The sequence below is a fragment of the Panthera pardus genome, unplaced genomic scaffold (assembly GCF_024362965.1).
Source record: "Panthera pardus isolate Hobbes unplaced genomic scaffold, ASM2436296v1 HiC_scaffold_10, whole genome shotgun sequence".
Classification (NCBI taxonomy): domain Eukaryota; kingdom Metazoa; phylum Chordata; class Mammalia; order Carnivora; family Felidae; genus Panthera; species Panthera pardus.
In genome coordinates this window covers 3,081,689-3,101,327 of record NW_026526655.1, presented here as the reverse complement: position 1 = coordinate 3,101,327, position 19,639 = coordinate 3,081,689, and the positions used below count along the sequence as shown (strand labels likewise).

General features: G+C 52.3%; 1 protein-coding gene across 4 annotated transcripts in view; it reads left to right on the top strand.

The window, feature by feature from the left end:
• Nucleotides 1-19,639, top strand: part of UBE2F (ubiquitin conjugating enzyme E2 F (putative)) — a 53,537-nt gene that overhangs the window by 26,746 nt on the left and 7,152 nt on the right. For 3 of the 4 annotated variants that reach the window (XM_019445388.2, XM_019445387.2, XM_019445386.2), the window contains 3 exons: nt 7,717-7,784; nt 13,953-14,023; nt 17,758-17,815. In XM_019445388.2, the coding sequence (XP_019300933.1) occupies nt 7,717-7,784; nt 13,953-14,023; nt 17,758-17,815 (197 nt within the window). Of the gene's footprint in view, nt 1-7,716; nt 7,785-9,203; nt 9,244-13,952; nt 14,024-17,757; nt 17,816-19,639 lie in introns of all 4 variants that reach the window. The other variant, XR_002078888.2, reaches the window with a different exon arrangement.

Sequence of the window (19,639 nt, the reverse complement as noted above, 5' to 3'; positions counted from 1 at the left end):
CTGCCTGTTTTGGACTTCTGATCTACCGAAGATGGTAAATTTGTGTTGTTTAAGCCACTGAGCTCGTGGTGATGAATCCTAGTAACAATTCTGACCAGTACAAATAGCTGTGCTTTCTGTGTCCTAGAGATCGAAGAAATACAAATATATGGTGGGTTTTTTTTTTTTTTCAAGTATTTTTTAGCTTTACGTTTCACAGTTTGGTCTGTGACTTAGTTCTTTTTTTATGTGGGGCAAGAGGAGGATCTGGTTTCCCCTCCCCCCGCCATCCCTCCAGAGTGAAGGGGGAAGTGCTCCCTTCTGTTTCCTGGGACTGTGGATGAAGAGTTAGTATCAGTTCTGCACTCAGTGGTAGAATCTGCCAGGGAAGCTACCTAGCTCTGGAAGGTTGTGTTTTGTTTTTGTGGTAACATTTTAAGGATGAATACACTTTCTCTAGTAGATAGAGTAATTGGTGTCTTAAGGGTGTCCACATTTTCAAGTTCAGTGGTATAATGTTGTTCTTAATATCTTGTCCTATAAAGTTCTGTCAAGTCTCCTTTAACTCCTATTAGTGAAAGTGTGTTTTCTTTTTTTCCTGATTAGGCTAGCTGGAGGATTATTGATTTTATCAGTCTCTGCAAAGAACCAGCTTTTGGGTTTATTGATTTTCCTCTACTATCTTTTGTTGTCTGATCCTATCTTTATTACCTTCCTTCAGCTTGTTTTCAGCTTAATTTGGCTTTTTTTCCCCCAGTTCTTCAGGTGGAGGCTTAGACAGATAGTAGGATATTTCCATTTCCCTACCCAGCCTTCCTTTTACAGTTGTCCTGTCTCCTTTATGTACCCTGTGACCCAGCCTTACATATCCTGTTTTCTTTTATCTGTTTCCCAGCGTAGTCACCGCTCCTTCCTTAGGTCTGAATTTCCATCTGTTACTTTTCCTTCTGCCTGAAGAACATCCTGGATGTTCAGGATTTGTATGTAGTACAGCCCCCCGGTGACGAGTTCATTATTGTAGAGACCTCATTCTGCTGCCTCCTGACTTGTATTCTTTCTTATAAGTAGTCAGTGCTCATTCTTTGTTCCGCTTTATGTGTGCATTTTAGTCTCTGGTTGCTTTTAAGACCATCTCTTTATCACGTTTTTAGCAGTCTGTCTGTGATGTTCTTTGATGTGATTATTGACCTTACCTGGGCTTACTGAGCTTTCTGGATCTGTAGCTTTGGTTTTTGTCAAACTCACAAATAATTTGACCAACATTTCTTTAAATATTTTTTCTATAACTCCTGCCTGGGGCCCCAATGGTCTATATTAATATCTCTTACATATATATTACCTCCACACGTAAATTAGCCTCCATCGGGTCCCAGGGTGCTCACTTTTCTTTAGCAGCTGACTTAGTGTTTTCTGCAGCTCCTGTGTGGCTCCCGACCCCATGTCACTGCCAAGTACCCGCCCACCTCCCCGGCTCGGCCCCACAGCGGGCTCGTGGCAGTCCTGGCTTCGGCTCTGTGCCCAGTCCGCCCTCCTCGTGGACACTGCCTCTTTGTCTTCCCCGCCCCCACCTGCCCTCAGATCCCAGGGAGACAGCCTGGCCGGAAATGGCTCTGCCACCCGCTAGCTGTGGGGCTATGGCCAGGACAGTTTCTTCCTGCACGGGCCTCAGTTTCTTCTCCGAAGGGGTGATGATGTGCCTGTCCCACTGCAGTGGTGGAGACAGGGTGAGCGAACAGGTGCATGAGCCCAGGTGACCGTGTGCGGTGCGTGCTCCGCGTGTCGGTGTGCTTAGGGTTGTGGTTGTCATCCCGATTTTGAGGGTGTACCCAAAGGCACGTCCCCCAAGCCTCCCCTGAACAGTCCAGCCCACAGCAGCCTCCCCTGAGATGAGCCGGCTTCACGCGCGCTGCGTCTCACGGTCCGACCGCGGATGTGTCTTCAGGTACTTCCGCGTTGGCCTGGGCACGCTGGGCGCCATCCCAGGCGTGAGGCAGATCCCGCCCTGGGCCACTGTTCGCGCGGCCCTCCGGCTCACAGTGCCTTTTACGTATTTGAAGGGCTGTGAAAAAGCCAACAAAACAGGATATGCGACAGAGACCTGTGTCCCAAGGCCTGAAGCGTACTTACCGTCTGGCTTTTTACAGAAGGAGTTTGCCGACCCCAGTCTACAAGCTCATCTTGGCAAGGACGCTGTTTTTGCTGACTTTTAAGTTTGAAATTTACATAATTTCCAGGGTGTTGTAAATATTGACATTTAAAGATAAAAGTATTATATTGCTCTTTAAAGTGTTTCCAGTAGAATCTAAATAGCATGGATACGCCCACCATCATGCCTTTTTGTAGAAATATGAACAAGCTCTAGTTCAGTGGTTGGAAAATGCTCGTTGCTGCCTTTTCTCCTCTCACTCATAGTTTTCTTCCACTCGTCCTATAGGATTGTATCCTAATGTGAACATTTTTCTGCCAAGTACTTTGTCACCTTGTCCTACTACTCTGTAAATACACGCGCGCGCACTCACACACATCTATATGTATGTGTCTAAGTTATTTAAAAAGTTTTTCTAACCGGAAGACTCTTCGGTCTCAAGCATTTTGTTCTGAACAGTTGTTAGTCATTGTTTTCACCAACTCCTGGTTCCTGCTTCTCCTCCTCGGTGCTGGCTGCCCCTCCTGTCTCCTCTCCCAGACCCCTCTAGGTGTGGGGGCCCCGAAGGCTTTGTCCCGTCCTCGGACCTTCATAGCTCATGAAATGGGAGTGCTTCCGTATACTGAACAGCTCCCACCCTGCCCTCATCCAGCCCCGACCTCCCCCACACTCCAGAATCGTGTGCTGGCGATCAACACCTCTGTTTGAATGTTGACGGGAAATCTCAGATCGACGTGTCCGAGGTTGAACTTGGTGCGGTGATGGCCCTTGCGGCCTGTTTATCTTCCCGATGGCAACTCTGCCCTTTGCGTTGCGGGGTCAGAGACCTTAGCTCTTCTTTAACCCCTCTCTTCGCCACTCCCCACCCTCATCTGTCAGCAGATCCTGGTGGTGTTCCCGTCGGAATCTTCCCAAGGTCCTAACCAGCATGATCTCTCACCGGGGTTGTTGTAACAGGTCGCCTCCACAGGGCCTGCAGCCCAGCCCTCCTCTGCTCAGACCCCTCTCCGGGCTCCCCGCCTGGCTCTGCATAAAAGCCAGCACTCTTACTGTGGTCTCCTTGGCCTCCGCTCCTCCTCTCCCCTGCCTCGCCTCTGGCTGCTGGAGTGCTCTCTGAACGTACCTGCTGTTTTCATGGGCCTGGAGTGTTCTTCACCCCGATGGCCTCCGTTTTCAGGCCTTTGCTCTCTCCGACCACCCTGTGTAAAAGTTCAACTCCTCCCTTGGCTCCTTCACCTTCTTCCGCCAGAACGTGCGCTGGTACTGGGGGGAAGGTCTCTTGCTGATGTGTCACCAGGGCCCAGAACAAGGTCTGGCACATCATGAGCTCTCATCAGATATTTGCTGAATGAATGACTTTAAACAGGATGTTGTAAGCTTTGATGGTTATTAAACATAAAATAGCGTTTCATCTGAAACGGATCTGAGAATGATGGAGTTACCGTTAGCATTTTTCTCTGATTTGGTTGATGAGTTTGTAAATGACTGTTCCTTTATGCTACAGAGAAGGAGTGCCAGTTTTCTTCCTTCATTTTCTTTTTATAGATGTAGACACTGAAGACTGCCTGATGAGAGAGGCATGGAAGGTGTTTTGTCACAGCTATGACATTCCATCCTTGGACTTCAGAATCGTATATTTTCTTGATCTTGCTGCTGACTGTTAGATCAGGTTCCTCCCTCCATTTTGTTGAAAGCAGAGAATTGGAACCCATCTGACTTGGAAAAGACTTTCTGAACACAGACATCAGAGCCCCTTAGCATCACAGTTTCTGAGGTGTTCATAAAAGCCACTTTCCCAAGACCTGTCAGCTGACCATTAATCATACCTGTCTTCACTTGGAAGCATCTTGTTTTATCTGAGATTCTCAGGAAGAGTTGAGAACTTTGAGATATTATTGGTTTTGTCGTACCCTTACCGATGTAAAAACTTAATGCTTTGTACTTCCTCCAAAGCTGGAGGCTGCAGGTTTAGCTCATTCAATGAATAAGAAATATCTCTCCAATGCTTTAGTAGGCAGAGCCAGTTCTGATTGTCAGCTCAGTCAGCAGTCAGACTCACTCTCTCTTGGGAGAAGTGTTACTTATTTCTAGGATGTGCCATCCGCCGCCTCACTTCCGAGTTTAATTGCTGGCCGGCCGTCAGGTGAGGCTTGGACCCAGTCACCTGGGCAGAAGAAGGTGCCATATGCCTGTGGCTTATTGATTCCCTGTTTGCTTGCTTCTCACAGTGATCATGTGTTCTTTTACAGTCCTCTAGGGATTGAATTCACTAAATGAAAACTTTTTAAATTTGTTGTTTTTATTTATTTTTGAGAGAGAGACAGAGGGTGAGCAGGAGAGGGGCAGAGAGAGAGGGAGACACAGAATCCCAAGCAGGCTCCAGGCTCCGAGCTGTCAGCACAGAGCCCGAAGTGGGGCTCGAAGTCACGAACCGTGAGATCATGACCTGAGCCGAAGTTGAATACCCAACTGACTGAGCCACCCAGGTGCCCCAAAGCCTCTAAGTGAAATTTTAATCCTTGCTGCCATCAGACTCCACAAGATGTCTGAATTCAAGACATTCCAATATGAACTGGGATGTCTTCTTTATAACACCATACTTTGCCCTTAACAGAACTGGGTGTCAGATGGGGAAAGCACAACCCTGCCACGTGCCTCCATTTGCTGTGACCTTTGTCCACTGGGATGTTTGTGCCTTGGGGCAGTGCATCATGGTAAGAAGAGAGCTGAGAAGCCAACCTTCTGCTTCTAGTGGGGACAGCTATGAGAAGGGAGAGGGAAGGAGTGGCCGGTGGGAGTCTGACCTCGTGAGACTGTCAGGCAGCTTTCTTTTAGGGAATGCACCCGGACACTGGCCACCTAGAAGTGGATTCTCCTGGAGTTGTTTGTGCCCACATACCCCTCGGCCAGTCTCCTCCCAGGAATACCCCTAACCTGGCTGAAAGTCAGTGGCATACGGTTCCTCTCCTTGTAACCCTGAGGGGCGGGGATAGGCTGGCCCAGTGAGCTGGATGCCAGGAACTTTCCTGCTGTGTTTCACTGTTGTACTTGAACTGTTGTCCCAGTTATCTGAGAAGCAGGAGGTTTTCAGTCGCGGCAGCCTCACACAGTGACGCAGTGGGCCGTCCCAGACTTGGATGTGGCACACGCTGGGTTACGGACGCTGTACACGAACCCTGTGCCTGCTGGTCCAGAGCTGCGCGGCCTTTCTCAGTCTCCACCCTGCAAGGCGCCAGCTTGGGAGCCGGACCCGCGAGGTGGGTCAGCAAGAAGTCTTCACTGGGGCCTTCGCTGAGAAAATCACAGGAAATAAGAGATGCTCTTAAGTGTGTTTCCTCTCCGTACAGTCTGCTTGCTCCCCAGCTGCTTTTTAAGTAGGACATGGCGTTTCTAGGCAAATTCAATAAATAAGTAGAGTGGCTCGGGTCCCAAAGCTGTGTATGTCCTTAGACGAGGAGACAAGGAGTGCTGCCTCAGCAGCAGATCATTCTCCTGACACAGACAAAAACTAGAACTCTCCGCTTCCTGTCTGTCTTCAACCAGTTCAGGGATGATAAATTGTAGTAATTATTAAATGAGAGCTTGGCTAGGACAGAGGAGTATGGTAAAATCGAACCCGCATTAGACCAAATCACAGTTTCTCTGGAACTGGTTGGCAGCCTTGTTGAAACTACATGATCGTGAAGTGGAAGGCCAACTAGAGAAAAACCACAGTGCGGCAGGATGCGGTGACTGGAGCACAGCCCGGAGGAGCGAGAACAGGCGAGAGCAGACGCGGCGCTGCACCGGGAGCTGGGGCGACAGCACGCACAGCGCCCGCCGCACCGCGTGCAGAGCCCAGCGCCAGATCCCCCTGCCGCGGGGGCGCCCGGTGACACAGGAGCCTCGCAGCCGCAGAGCCCCTGGTGGGCGTGGCTGTGCTCTCATGACTTCAGACCTGCGATGCCCTTGTTTGCAGAGTTCTTGTATCTGGAGGGAAAATTTTTCCCCCAAAACAGTCTTTTCTAAAGACTCTCGGTGCTGTCAGTCACTGATCCAGGGGTGCCAGTGAGGGCTAGAAATAGCCGTATCAGATGAGTGGGGAAGGGTAGAATAATCTAGGCCGCATGATGGTCGAGGCCAGCAGTGAGGAAGAACATGCTGCCTCGTTCCCGTGAGTGAGTGGGCTGCGAAGTACATGAAACCGTGAGATCGCTGTGAGAAAGTAGGGAAATCAGATGTTTCTGTCATCTGGGTTGGGAAAGATCTTTGTAAGCACAGGACCAAAGACAAACCACAGAAAGACGGGCTTCAGGGTGAGAAGTAGTTGAACCACAAAATCGGTGATAAACCAGCAGACTAAGAAACACTGTAACAAATACAAAAGGCAGAGGTTGATCTTCCTAAGAGCTTTTCTATATTGGTAGTTAAAAGATGAATACTTCGGTGACAAAAGGACAGTTAAAGAACATCAGTCATTCGGTTCTTGCTTTAAAAATGACCCATAATATGAAATAAATTTCAGCCTCCCTGCTTTTCAGATGAATGTAAAACAGAAATATGGTCTTTCTCCTCTGTCACACTGGCAAAGAATGAAAACATTGGGGTCTGTAAATGTTGACACAGTCTCGGAAAATTGTTGTAGTGATGATTTGTTTGACACTAACAACTCTGTATTAAATATTTATTTTATGTAAGCAGCTGAGGGAAGCAATAATATGTAGTATTGTTGATTTGTTCACAGTGATAAATATTTGGGGGAAAGTTGAACTTTCTTATGAAAGATGGTGTTAATTTTGCCAGATTGTGAAGTTCAGAGTAACTGAAAACCCCCGTGCATTTCCGGCTTGGAGCGCAGGCGTGAGCGCCCTCTGCTGGCAGCAGCACGAGTAGCGCCCACAATTCACCCGCAGGCCAGGCTCGCCTGGGGTGGGTGGACTCTTAGCAGAGGCAGAGGCGGCTGGCGCAGTTGCGACTGTGCTGTGGGGTCTGTGACCTGGTGCCACCCTGCCTCCACACGTCCTCCTGCATGCCCACCGGTGCCCTCCAGCCCCGTTCCAGGGGGCGCGCTCTGTTCAGAAGGCTGCACCGAGCACTCAGCCAGTCGGCTCGCAAGTGTTGACTGTGCACGCTCACTGGGGCAGGGGCTGTGTGCTTCACTGCCTGTCCCCAGGGCCTGGAGCACCCCTCGGACCTGACACTCTCATGGGGCAGCCAGCCGCAAAGAGATGACCTTGCAGCTTACCCAGGATGGTTACCTGTCATGAGATGTGTTTGAAGGGGGCACACCGGTGCTGTGATGCGGAGTGGGACGGGGCCGAGGTGAGAACAGGGCTACCCGGGCCGGCTCTGGGCGACGGAGGGATGCCAGCGCCTCCCCTGAGCGCACATGGCCGGCAAGGAGACGGACAGCAGGCAGGGTCGCGGGGAGCCGATTTCAGTTCATCATCAGGGCAGGGGCAGGATTTGGGGACGTAAGGAAGGAATCCTGCAGTCTTGTTTTTTAACTCTTAATTCTCTGTTTTTGCCGTATCCTAACATAGTGTTTGCTTTCTGTTAACTTTTTTTTTTTAATTTAAAGGATTTTTTGTTTTGTTTTGTGTTTTTGATAGATGAGGGTTACTACCAGGGTGGAAAATTTCAGTTTGAAACTGAAGTTCCTGATGCGTACAACATGGTGGTGAGTAGCCTGCGTCTGAGCCGTTGTTTCCCCTTCGCGTGGCTGGGTGGCCGTCCCGGGGCCCAGCACACCCCCACTGCATCGGGTCCCCCCAGTCCTGGGACTGAGTACAAAATGGCCAATATTTGTGGTTGGTGTTACTCGTCAGCAGGATGTAGAGCCTCGGGAGGGAGATTCCTTTCTCAACAAGTACTTGTGACTACTGTGTGCCAGGCGGCCTGCACTGGGACCTCCGCTCTGCCTAGGCTGGCACCTTCCCTGGGAGCGGCCTTGTGTGGTTCATGTAAATCCTATCTGTTACATTCTAGCACTGAAGAGGCAGGCATTTTATTTAAAACCGTGGTTCTGTTTACGGTATGGCACCAAAACCCTCGAAGTGTAGAAAACATGTACTTAAAAATTTTAGAAAAGAAGAATGCCTTATAGGTTTAAATCATAATTTATACCCATAGCTACACGTTAATCTCTCAAAGACCCACCCTAGGTAATATTCACACCAAATACTGTCACATTCTATCTTAATCAGTTAGGAAGGTGAGACAAAGTACAAAGTTACCATAGCATGAGAAAAGCAGTGAGTAGCAGACAACAGAGCTATCGAGCAGGGACAGGAAACTAATTTACGTGAATTCAGAGAAGGAAAGGAGAGGGTCATTTTGGGAAAGTGGTCGGGCCATTTGAGCTTTAAGGAGAAACAGGATTGGACTTGTCCCGACTTGGGTTGGCCCATAACCAGGGGAGGGTGGTGTTGAGGTGACGTCGAAATTTCTGGGACTGTGTTAACAGGTACAGAAATGAGAATTAGCAGCCTGCGTGCGGTGGATCGACCAAGTCGACTTGAAGGAAGAATCAGGGTTGGGGAGTAGTGGGGAGGAATGAGAAACTCAGATTTGAGGGTTGTTGAGCATTTTCACTTTGGCCTGAGAAACTAGTGACAGTTGGGAACAACTTCACAATTTTGTATTTATATATATATGTGTGTAAACATCCCCCTGATGCTTCCTAGCCCTCTCTAGGCTTATCAAATAGGAAAGAAAAATCCGCTGGTAAAATTAAGCCCCTTGTTAACCTGAGGCTGCGGATACGGGGGACACCACGTGTCCGGTCACTTTACCTGCAGTGACTCCGTGTTGTCTGAGAAGTGGAGTTAGGCTCCCCTGCCCTGGGCCCTGGGCCCTGGCCCCACCAATGGGGTGCAGTTCAGGGGCTGTCACACTTGTTTGTGTGAAGCCAGACCTTTACCTTTACGGGGCTACGACATTAAAATTTCTTTCTGAACGTAGCTTATGAGGATGGGGTAGAGTTGGCAGTAAGGGAAAAAATTAATTTTGAAGCAAAGACAGGAAAATATGCATTTCAGGTCTTTGTCCACGCATCCATCCAGCTACCTACTGACTTTCCATATTTCCCTAATCACAGACCGAGGAGTCTGGCTCCACAGAACCCCGTACTCCCTCAGGTGAGATGTGGCTGGAGAGGTTTGGCTTCAGCACAGATGTTTACAATTCCAGGGGCTATTTTGATGTTTTCTGGAAACAGCCAGGCATACGGTACTTAAAATTCCAGACTTTTCAATTATCTGGACGTACTCTAAGGATTCCTCATCCAAAGAATGTTAAATTAAAGGATGGTAAGTTTGTGACAGTCTGGAGAGGCAGTGAGTGTTTGAGGAGGGGGGTGGCTTGGGGAGGGCCTTAGCATGAGCTGGTAGACTTTTCCAACAAGCCTTGCGGGATCTGAGACCCGCTGTTGCGGGTACGTGAGGCACCACTGAGTAGCAGAGCGTCTCGTTCCCGGTGTCGGAAGAGGGCGGAGCATGAGAAGATGCCAAGGAAGGAACCGAGTTTTGTTGAGAGCTTTCATGTGCCAGGTGCCCCCGCTCTCTTGTGTCCCTCCCCGGGAGTTCCCTGGGGGACGTTAATACGCTCATGTTCATGCGTCAGGAAGCTAGGGCCCAGAGGGCTACAGTTGGGAACTTCCCTCGTTAGCTTTGCCAGAATAAACTGTCAGGTGCTGAAGTGGATTAATGCCCAAGGCTGCCTGGCTACCTGGCGTGTGCCCCTCTCGCCAAACCGGGTGGCCACTCTGTAGTGAGAAAATGTTTGTCATGTTGTCCTGTCCCTGTGTGACTTCTTCCAGAAACGGAGAGCATGGGACACGGAATAAACAAGATAGAAAACCACTGGGCCTTGAGGACGTGTTTTCTTATGTTAATTAGTGATTTATGATGATTTTACATTTTTATATTTAGTTTCTATCTCCTTTGGGAAATTTCTGAATGATCGGCTGGTTGGATTTCATCAGGAATGAAACCAGTGTCCTCAAGCAAGGGGCACGGAGGGGCCAGCCTCTCTGGGTGGACCCAGGCCCTGCCGCTGTTAGGACCTCTCCCCCCCCCACAGGCCCCTTTGCCTGTCCCACTGCCTCCTCCAGGCTGAGTCGGTACAGTGGTCCCTGGGGCGGGGGGTGGGGGAGGTGACACCGTCCCCGGGAACCCGAGCGTGGCTGATACAGAGGTACTTGTGTTTACTCTTTTTGTATTGATCTTCGCTTACCTAACTCCTCGGTGTCCCTTTCGGCCACACTGGCGGCTCCCCGAAGCGGGGTCTGGAGCACCTTTCTTTCGCTGTATTTCCAGTGCCCGCCACGTGGCGCGCACTTGTCCCGCGGGGGGCGCGCTCCGCCCATACGAACCTGCGTGCAGGAGATGAAACCAGCGTGCGAAAATGCGTAGGTTACGGGCATATGGGGCAGAGATTATGAGAGTAAACTGCGGGGACCCGTGCTTCATCTGCATGCGGAGACGGCCAGCCTGGGAGGGCCCCGTGGAGCCGCCTCGCTCATTTGTTCTTATGCCTTTATGTTCTTTGTAAGGACTTTGCTAACACCCCTAACACGGCACCCCTAACACGGTAACTTTTTTTATTTTAGCATCATAACAAGATGAACATAGGTTTTCATGTCAATTAACATATAATTACATCATCATTAGAACACTTCACTACATGCGTCATGGTTTTAAGTCAGTCCTTTATTGCTGGTCGCTGGTTGACCAATTGTTGACAGTACGAATCAGACTTTCTGTAGATAGTAAATATTTCAAGCTTTGTGAACCGTTTTTGGTCTCTACCACGTATTCTTTTTTTCCGTCACAAACTATGTGGGGTTTTTTCAAGGGATCTGTTAAAAATGTAGAAACCATACTTAGGTCCCATGCAGAGACAGGCCCGCCTGCACTCGGTTCACCAGGCTGCGGTTCACTGCCCCCCTGGCGTGAGCAGCTCTGTCGTGCGTCCCAGACAGCACTTGCTGTACGTCTGCCCCTGCCCGTGGCCTCAGCCGTTAGAGGTAGAATTAAGACCGTGGAGTAATGGATACCGGGTTTGAAGCTCTTCGTCAGCACTATTAAAGCCGCCCCCCCAGAGGTCATGCCGGCAGCCTCCTCACCGTCACTGCCTGGAAATTCCCTTTTTCCTCACAAAGATGGAATGTTTTGATTATTTTCATTTTTGCCATTTTGGGAGGAAATAAACGGTATCTAATTGTCATTTGAGTTTTTGTTTCTTAAATAAGTAGGGTGCTAAATATTTTTTCCTATTTATGAGCTTTTTATGTTCTTTATGAACTGTAATTATGTCCTTAGCCCCTTTTTCCATTGGGATGTTTGTTTTTCTTACAAGAGGTCTTAGCTAGAATTTATATGAAACTTTTTCCCCCAGTTTTCTTGGTTGTACTGTAAGGGTTTTTGTTTTTCCTTTGTGTTTTGATGTTGTTCTGTAAAAGTTTGAGGTTTTTGTGCTTCACCACTGTCCTCAAATCTACTTTTGTTTTACAAGTTTTTCTTGTTATGAAATGCTTAAAACAGGCCTTCAGACTCACCAAAGTAACTCATCAGCTTTTTCTTCCAGCGCTCAAAAAAAAATGTTTTTAACGTTTATTTTTGAGAGACAGAGCGAGCAAGTGCACGCGCGCGTGTGTGTGCGAATGGGGGCGGGGCAGAGAGAGAGGGAGACGCAGAGTCCGAAGCAGGCTCCAGGCTCCTAGCCGTCAGCCCAGAGCCCGACGCGGGGCTTGAACCCAGAGACCGTGAGATCGTGACTTGAGCTGAAGTTGGACGCTCAACTGGCTGAGCCACCCAGGCGCCCCTCTTCCAGCACTCTTCTAAAGTTCTGTGTCATTTGTGTTCAATGCATCTGGAATACGAGTCTTAGGTGGGGATCCGACTGGGGTTTTCCAGATAGTTTGCCAGATGGGTTCGGATGGAAGAATCCCTTTTTCCCCCACTGGGTTGCACTGCAGTAGCGGTCACGTGTCAAACTCAGCCTGTGACGGGGCGGGTGGCAATGCCGGGTAGCAGGTGGAGCTGGGTATTTCTGGTCTGTCTTGCCTTAGGGGGGTCGAGGCAGCAATTTGTGTTTGGACAGCGTGTGTCAGAATCCGGGTCTGGGGTTCTGATATGCTCTCTGTTATGGGGACCGGGGCTCAGAGGACGACCATCCACGGGGACAGGGGAGGCGTCTGTGCTGGCATCTAACTGTGGAGGGTGTAAAGGAACAAAGGGGGGGGCAGTTGCAGTCAGATACTTGGAGATCTAGTGAACACTAGGTGAGGTGACAAGAGTGTCGGGGACTCTCTAGACGGGAGGGAGAGCGGGCCTTCGGGTTCCCTCAGATTCATACAGCCCGGAGTGCCAGCCTGCCCCCCCCCCCCCGCCCCCCGCCTGCAGGCCTCGCCGGAAACGCACAGCCACAGCATAGTTTCTGTCAAAGGCCTTCCAGTTTACCTGCAGGAAAGCAAATTAGAGCATATTAAGTTGATTGAAACTCACTCTGAACCTAATCCTGTAATCTTTCACCTACATTTGCAGACCTGGATTAAGCCCTTGGGGAGTTTCTTGGTGATTTTTCATGTCAGTAGAGAAATTTAGGAGGGTGCTGGAAAGTATGTCTGTTTTGTACAGACAAGACGGTGGAACTCTTCAAAGACTGGAAAAACGCAGGAGAGCCTTTGGGCGGTGAAATACTTTGTAGGTTAGTAACAGGTAAACACCTGATTACGGAGACTTTACAAAAGAATAGCGTCGTAACCGCACGTGATACACTGGGAAGACGAGACGTCGCCCCCTGTGACAAAGGGCTCCCACCTGAGTGTCTGTGAGGTGACGTGTCTGTGAGACTTGGCGAGGCGACCCTTGCGTGCCTGACCAGCTCCGTCCCGGGGGGGACCTGTCTCACGCACGGGAGTGGACACACGCGCTGGTCGAGCCCAGCCTGTGGGACGGGTGGGAGGCAGCCGGTGAATGCCCAGTCATGGGAACTGGCTCGTGAAATGCTAGTATCTGTGCCACGGCAGGCGAGGAACCCCAAAACCATCTGAAACGGTGAGGGATGCCCGTGAAAAAGTAGAGCGCACACGCCCCCGTGCCTCTGAAGAAAAACGCGTGTGCCGGAACACAGCTCTGCCTAGAAGAGAGGCTCGAGGTGCGGATCCGATGTGAATGAAGATTATTTCTGGGTGGGATCATCACGTATCACAAAAGGAAAGATCTTGCCCTGTGTTTTTGTAGCTTTATCCCTCAAACGGGTCCAGGCTGCTTTACTATGGAGTCACTTTCAAAGAACGGCTTTCCGAAGACACGCCTCCTCATAAGCGAAGTCCACGTGCCTCATTCCCACATACTCCTTTCCACTCTCTCTCCCTCCCGTGAGCGTAAAGCGGACTAAGGCGTGGGTGTGGGACAGTGTACGTGCAGTAGCGTCTTCAGAAACTCCTGCGCGGGGACCCCGCTACCACCGAAGGAGCGGTGACCGCAGCCACAGCTTAGCACGCAGGGCCCCCGTGTGAACCGGGCCGGTGGCACAGCGTGGGCTCGTCCGCAGCCCCTGCAGGGGGGGCGAGGGGGGGCCGAGGCCCAGCCGCCAGCACCACGCGCCCGCAGGCCCCGGGACTCGTAGAAGCGTTGTGTTCGGGGTGCGGGCAGGCTTTGTCAGGGAGACTGGCACGTGTGGATGCGGCGTGAAGACCACTCCCACGCGGGTGACACGAGCCGGCGTCCAGAGCTGAAGACTGGTTGGCCGCGTAAACAGTGGAACGAGGGCCAGATGGGGTCTGTGGCAGCAGGCATGATTTGGAGAACCCGTGATCTCTTCCTTTCTCTCTGTGTTGCAGCCTCCCAAAGTGAAATGCCTGACCAGGATCTGGCACCCCAACATCACAGAGACGGGCGACATATGTCTAAGGTGGGTTTCTCTTCTTTCCCGTCTTCTGTGTTTGTGAGCACTGGGCGTTCGGACAGGTTGTCTCCGCTGAGAGAAGAGTTTGAGGCTGGGCTAAGATCAGAGAGGTTTGGGAAACCGCCCTCAGGGCTTTGGGCCGCACTCTCCTGACTGGAGGGCCCCCCACCCCCAGCCTGCCTCTGCCTCCAGCCCCACGTCCTCCTGGGCCCTCTGGTGGCCAAGACCGCTGCCGGTCCCGGTGCAGCCTGTCGCCCGCCCAGGATGCTCCCTCTGGGGCTCCTTGCCCTTTCTTCCCCTTCTGAGGTAGCGACAGGCTGCAGTCCCTCCGTGTGGCTGATTTGAGCCAAGAAGGCAACATGTGGTTAGTAAAATCCAGGGGAGGGGGAGGAGTGTAGATGTCCAGTTTAAGAAGACCTGGCCATTTGTACTTAAGATGCCCTCTCTTTACCGAAACAGTCTTGATGTGCATGAGCAGGACGACGTCCCAGAACTTCGTGTCACTTGTGGCCTGTGTGTGCCCCTCCCTCCCAGTGGGGGATGATCAGGGATCCGCGATTCCCCACTTCTTAAGGCTCATGTAGAGACCTGGAGAAGGTGTGTTTTTTGTTGTTTGTAAGTAAGTTTAGCACTCGGGCTTTGTCTTGGTGCGTCCTGCCAGTCTCTAGCGGGGGGGTGTCGGTGCAGGGCCTCTGGTGCCAGACCGCCTCATGACGGCGCGGTGTGACTTCAGCAGGTTATGTAACCGTCAGCCATGGCCTGCAGAGGGGGCGTTAGCATTTCCTCTGCTTCCCTCCTGCGATTCAGTCCCCCTTCTCCCTCAACGGTCAGCACCGGCTCCCAGGTCAGCTCGCATGTGGTGACCCCATTCCTGCAGATCAGCCCCCTTTTTTATAGACAGTTAGAAACGCATTTTACAAGAGGCTCCCTTTTTCAAATCTGTCCTTTGAGTATCAACACTTCTAAAATCTGACTTCTCCAGCGTTAGGTTGTACATGGTACCCACTCCAGCCTTGTCCCCCGAGGCCGTTGCCGGGGCTCGCTCTCCGGGGGCTCCGCGCACTCTTTCTCTGTCCCGTCCCTTCCTCGGTAGCAATTAAGGCCAGAGCGGGAATTCCTCTCGTCACTTTTGCCATCTTCTGAGAAATCACGTTCTAGCAAAGTATCAGGAGAGCTCAGCAGATGGCCGCCAGCAACAAACTCCAGAAACCTCAGAGGAAAATCATTGATAGATTTGGCCGCATTCAAATTAAGAATACAGAACACAGAAGTGAGAGGGAAAAGGTCAGCTGTGTTACATCCTTCCTATGTCCGTGGTCTTTACCACTCGGTATGAGAAAGGTGGACACGGCCACGAGGAAAAACGAGCACCAGCTACAAGCAGTGACTCGTACGAGAGTCACAGGTGGGTGGGTGGGAAGGCTCTGAGGGGTGTTTAGTCTCCGTGGTAACCAGCGAGGCGCCTGGAAACGATGAGGAGCCACTCACCACTCCTCAGACTGTCTGGTACGAAAGCAGATATCCGGTGGGATGTGAGAGAGGGGGAGACAGCAGGCTGTCACATCATCACGGGAGGGTGGTTCTATCTGGGTACTTTTGTTGGTCCTTCAGATCTGAGGTCTCCATGTAACTTACATTTGCCCTTGGACTCATCAGCTGTACTTGTAGGGATTTATTTGTGGGAAGTAAGGTACCAGATTTAAGTATAAAGACCTCATCTAGTGAAAAACTAGACCGCGTCCAGCGGTGGCTTAGTCCACAGCTGACTTGTGGCGTCTCCTGAATAAAGAGAAAGACAAGCCTGGCCCACGCCCTCCTGGTCCATAGTGAGTGCCGGGCACCAGCTACCTGGATCCCTCACTCAGCACTACTGACCGGTGCCTGCTGCTCTGGGGGCCTTGTCTGGTACACAGCGGTCCTTCCCTGTCTCTGTGAGTCTTGCTCTGCTCCCACCGGCGGCCCTGCCCTCCTCCTGGCTCAGGGTCAGAGGTGAGAGGTGCCGTGTCTGTGGGATTAGAGGGCCCCGGGCCTGGATTCCAGTGGTTGCACTCGAGACTTTTTCTTCTGGGGTCCAAGCTTCTGGCGTAGTCCCTGAGGCACCGTCTGCTCCCTTGGCTGCTGCCCTCGCTGATGGCCTGTCACCTGAGCTCCTGCAGGATTGCCACCTGCTGAGGCTGGGCTAGAACTTCCAGTGACCCTGTGCTCCCTCCACAGTGTCACTCTGCCCAGACCTGTGGCTTGCGACCATGGGCGCCGCCTGCCCGATTATGGGCACTCCCCACTCCTGCCCGTCACTGCCCTTGCTGGACGCACCTGGCCTCCGGGTTTAGAGCCCTCCTGCTCTGGCTGTGCTGTCGGCGGGGAAGCTCGAGGGTTCTGACTGGTCAGCCAGTTTAGCCGGCTTCATTCCTTTCCTCCGCCCGTCAGCTCATGGTGGTGTTCTTTGCTTTACGGGGCTTGCCGGCTGGTGGGAGACAGGCATTAAACAGGTAAACACGTATATGATAAGGTCCATAAAAGAAGGATGAGAATCCAGGAAGGATTCTTCTCCCTGCCTCAGTGAAGAAATCTGTCACTGGATCGTATAAACACCAGGACCTGGCAGATGGTTTCCAGAAAGTTACTCAGATCTGTACAGGTTTCACGTCAGGCACAGGCCTCTGCAGGGCAGAGCCTTCTTTTTAAGGCTCAGAGTAAGTGGTAGTGGTCAATTTAAGGTTTTGTTTATTCCAACAAATCTTGGGCAATTAAGATTACAGCATATTTATATTTTCTCCTGATTGTAATTGATTTATCTGAACTTGAACACACTACGATTCAAAAATTCTGTTCACAGTAACAGTTAAGACCCAGACAGCCAAATACTGAGAGCCTGACACCGACATGTGACCTTAAGAAATGTTAGGTACGGATCAGAGCAACGGTGCGATACAACTCAGCAGTGCCAAACTAAGTTTTCCCCAGAAAGGAACTTGGCAATGAATTGTAGTTTTTCAAAGTATGGAAAAATCATTTATGTGAGAGTATCGAATGGCGTTTATAGCTGGTGGAACCGTGATGAAAAGGACCCTGAGGTCCAGCTTGAGAGATAGGGCCTCACGGTACCTCCAGAGCCGTGTGCCCCTTCTCCGAACACGGTCCTCCCACCCACCCACTGCTGAGGACCATCCGGAGGTTTGGGTTAATCCACCTATATCCTTCATTTTCTCCTTTTGAGCTTTTTAAAGACAAAAACAGACAGGGTGTGAAAACGTGCGCTAGGAGCTGTCGTCAGGGTCAGCCCGCAGCCCCCAGCGAGCTGCCCGGGTGCGGAGGACCGTCATTCCCCATGCCCTTGGGCGTGTGGCCGCTGCGCGCCGTGCCTTCTCTCCTCCGTCCGTCGGAGAGATGGCCGTGCCTCCCTCGTGGGTCGCGGAGGCATCAAGTGAGGTCAGGGTCGTTCTGACACACGCGTAGGAGGCCCCGAGCGCTAGGTTGACAGGTGTGCGTGGTGTCTTTAAGCTCCCGCGTGCGTCCAGGATCAGAGCCCTGCGTGGACAGGCAGCAAGGATGGCACGAGAGTTGGCCTTGCGGGCGTTCGGCCTCAGAGGTGGGGAAGGCCCGCGGCAGCGAGACGGAGGCTGCGAGGCCACGGGGGAGACGTGGGGCACGGGCGGGGCGTGGCGGCAGCGTCCGGCACGTCGGCGGCTCACGCGACCGGAGGCTGCCCTCGCTGACCACTGCGCCCTTCTGCGTTTCAGTTTACTGAGAGAACATTCGATCGACGGCACCGGCTGGGCTCCCACAAGGACGTTAAAGGTAGAGTGCAGTGCTCTTGACCGCGGGCCCGGAGGCCCCTCCCTCCGGGAGCCGGTCTCCTTGCCGTCCTGTCCACAGCCTACTCCCTCCTCAGCCCCTGCCCGCCTGCCCGCCAGGGGTGCTCGGCCCAGCATCTGCCCCGGCCGGTTCCTCTGCCCCCAGTTCTCTCCGGGGCAGCGGGGCGTTCTCGTTTTCCTCCGCTCACCTCTCCCCTGTACCGTTTGTGCCTCAGCTCATTCACTGTTCTTCTCTTCCTCCGTCCCCAGTCTTGTGAGGCGCCTCACTCTCAGAGGAGAAGGGAGGAGAGCAGCCGGGCGGGTAGAGGGCAAGGAGGGAAAGGACGGATGCGGCCTCTGTTCCAAGTTACAGGGAGTTACAGGGAGCTGGCTGGGACAGGCGGTGGGTGGCAGGACAGCGGCCAGGTTTGCCCTGAGGGAGGGGAACGGGGAGCTTGCTTCTGTGTAGGCCTGAGTTGGTTCTGGTGGTGAGCGTTACGGGCACCCCAGGAGACCACCGGCTGTGGCTTCAGCTCGAGGCTGTCCTGCCGTGGCATCCGTAGGACGCCTGCGCTTTGCTTGCCGCCTCATCTTTTCGTCAGAAGCAGTCAGAGCTACCGGCCGGCGTTCGCTCCGTAGTGCACCTGACTCCTGCCGTCGTTTCCGATGGGACACGAAACACGCAGCCGGAGCCCTTGCCCTGGCGCTGGGTTCCCAGCCTGCGCTTCCCTCAGCCCGAGGCTCGGTCATCTGGACCAGGCCCGTTTTCCTTGGTGACCGTGTCCTGCTCTGACACTGACCGTCATACCAGCCCCACCCGAAAGGGTCGTGGGCGTCCCATCAGCGTGTTTGGGACGCTCTGAGACTGGCGGGCACGTCGCACCGTGCCGTCTTCCTCCCTGTCCCCCTCCCCTTCTCTTCCCACGTCTCAGGAGCGGTGTTTTCTCACACGTTAACTTTGGCTCAGTCATGCACGGCTTACAAAAGCTGTCCTAACTAAAACCACTCGTAAGTCCAAGTCTGTGCCAAATGCACAAAAAATAAGCATGGCTGGCAAGCGAGATGCTGCGTGGGATGCTGTCCCTTGGGTCACAAGGGGGAGCCCGGGCAGGCCTGGGCCACGTGTGTGCAGGGCCCTCTCCCCACCATCCGTCACACATGAACTCTCTGGGCCCTGCCTGTGGAAAGAGCTGCTGGGGATGAACTGGCCTCATTCGTTATGTGCCTACTTACTGGTTCACCTCACAGAGACCATCCTCACCCCCGTCCCCTGCTCTTAGTGGAGGACACTGAGGCCCAGAGAGGCATGCGTGGGCCACAGTGGCCCACAGGTGACTGACTGCACCGGCTCTGGGGCCCTGTCTAATGCTGTGCGTGACCACACCTGGAGGGGGCAGCACCAAGTAGGCCCTTTGGGGGAGGGGCCCAGGGAAGGAGTTTGGGGCCCTGTCCCGGAGTCGGAGGCCAGAGGACACCACGCACTTCCACAGGCCCGGCCGTGGATCCTCCCGAGGTGTGGTCTGAGTATCGCCTGGGGCTGAGAATCAGCCTAAAAAAAGACAAGGCTGGAGCTGACGGCAAGGAAGGCTGAAAGGGAATCTGTGGTTGAGTCACAGATGGCCAGTCACTCCAGAGCGAACACAGTGGTTTTCCATTTTGTTTTAATGGAAATTTCTGATCTTTGAATGTTAGGAAACGTTACTAGCCTTCCTTGATTTTTGAAATAATTAGAGCAAAATTGTTAGGAGGCCCGTGGGCCCATGGGTGATGAGCTTACCTGCAGTCCCCAAGAGGCCACAGGTGCAGAAACAACAAATTTTATTGTAAA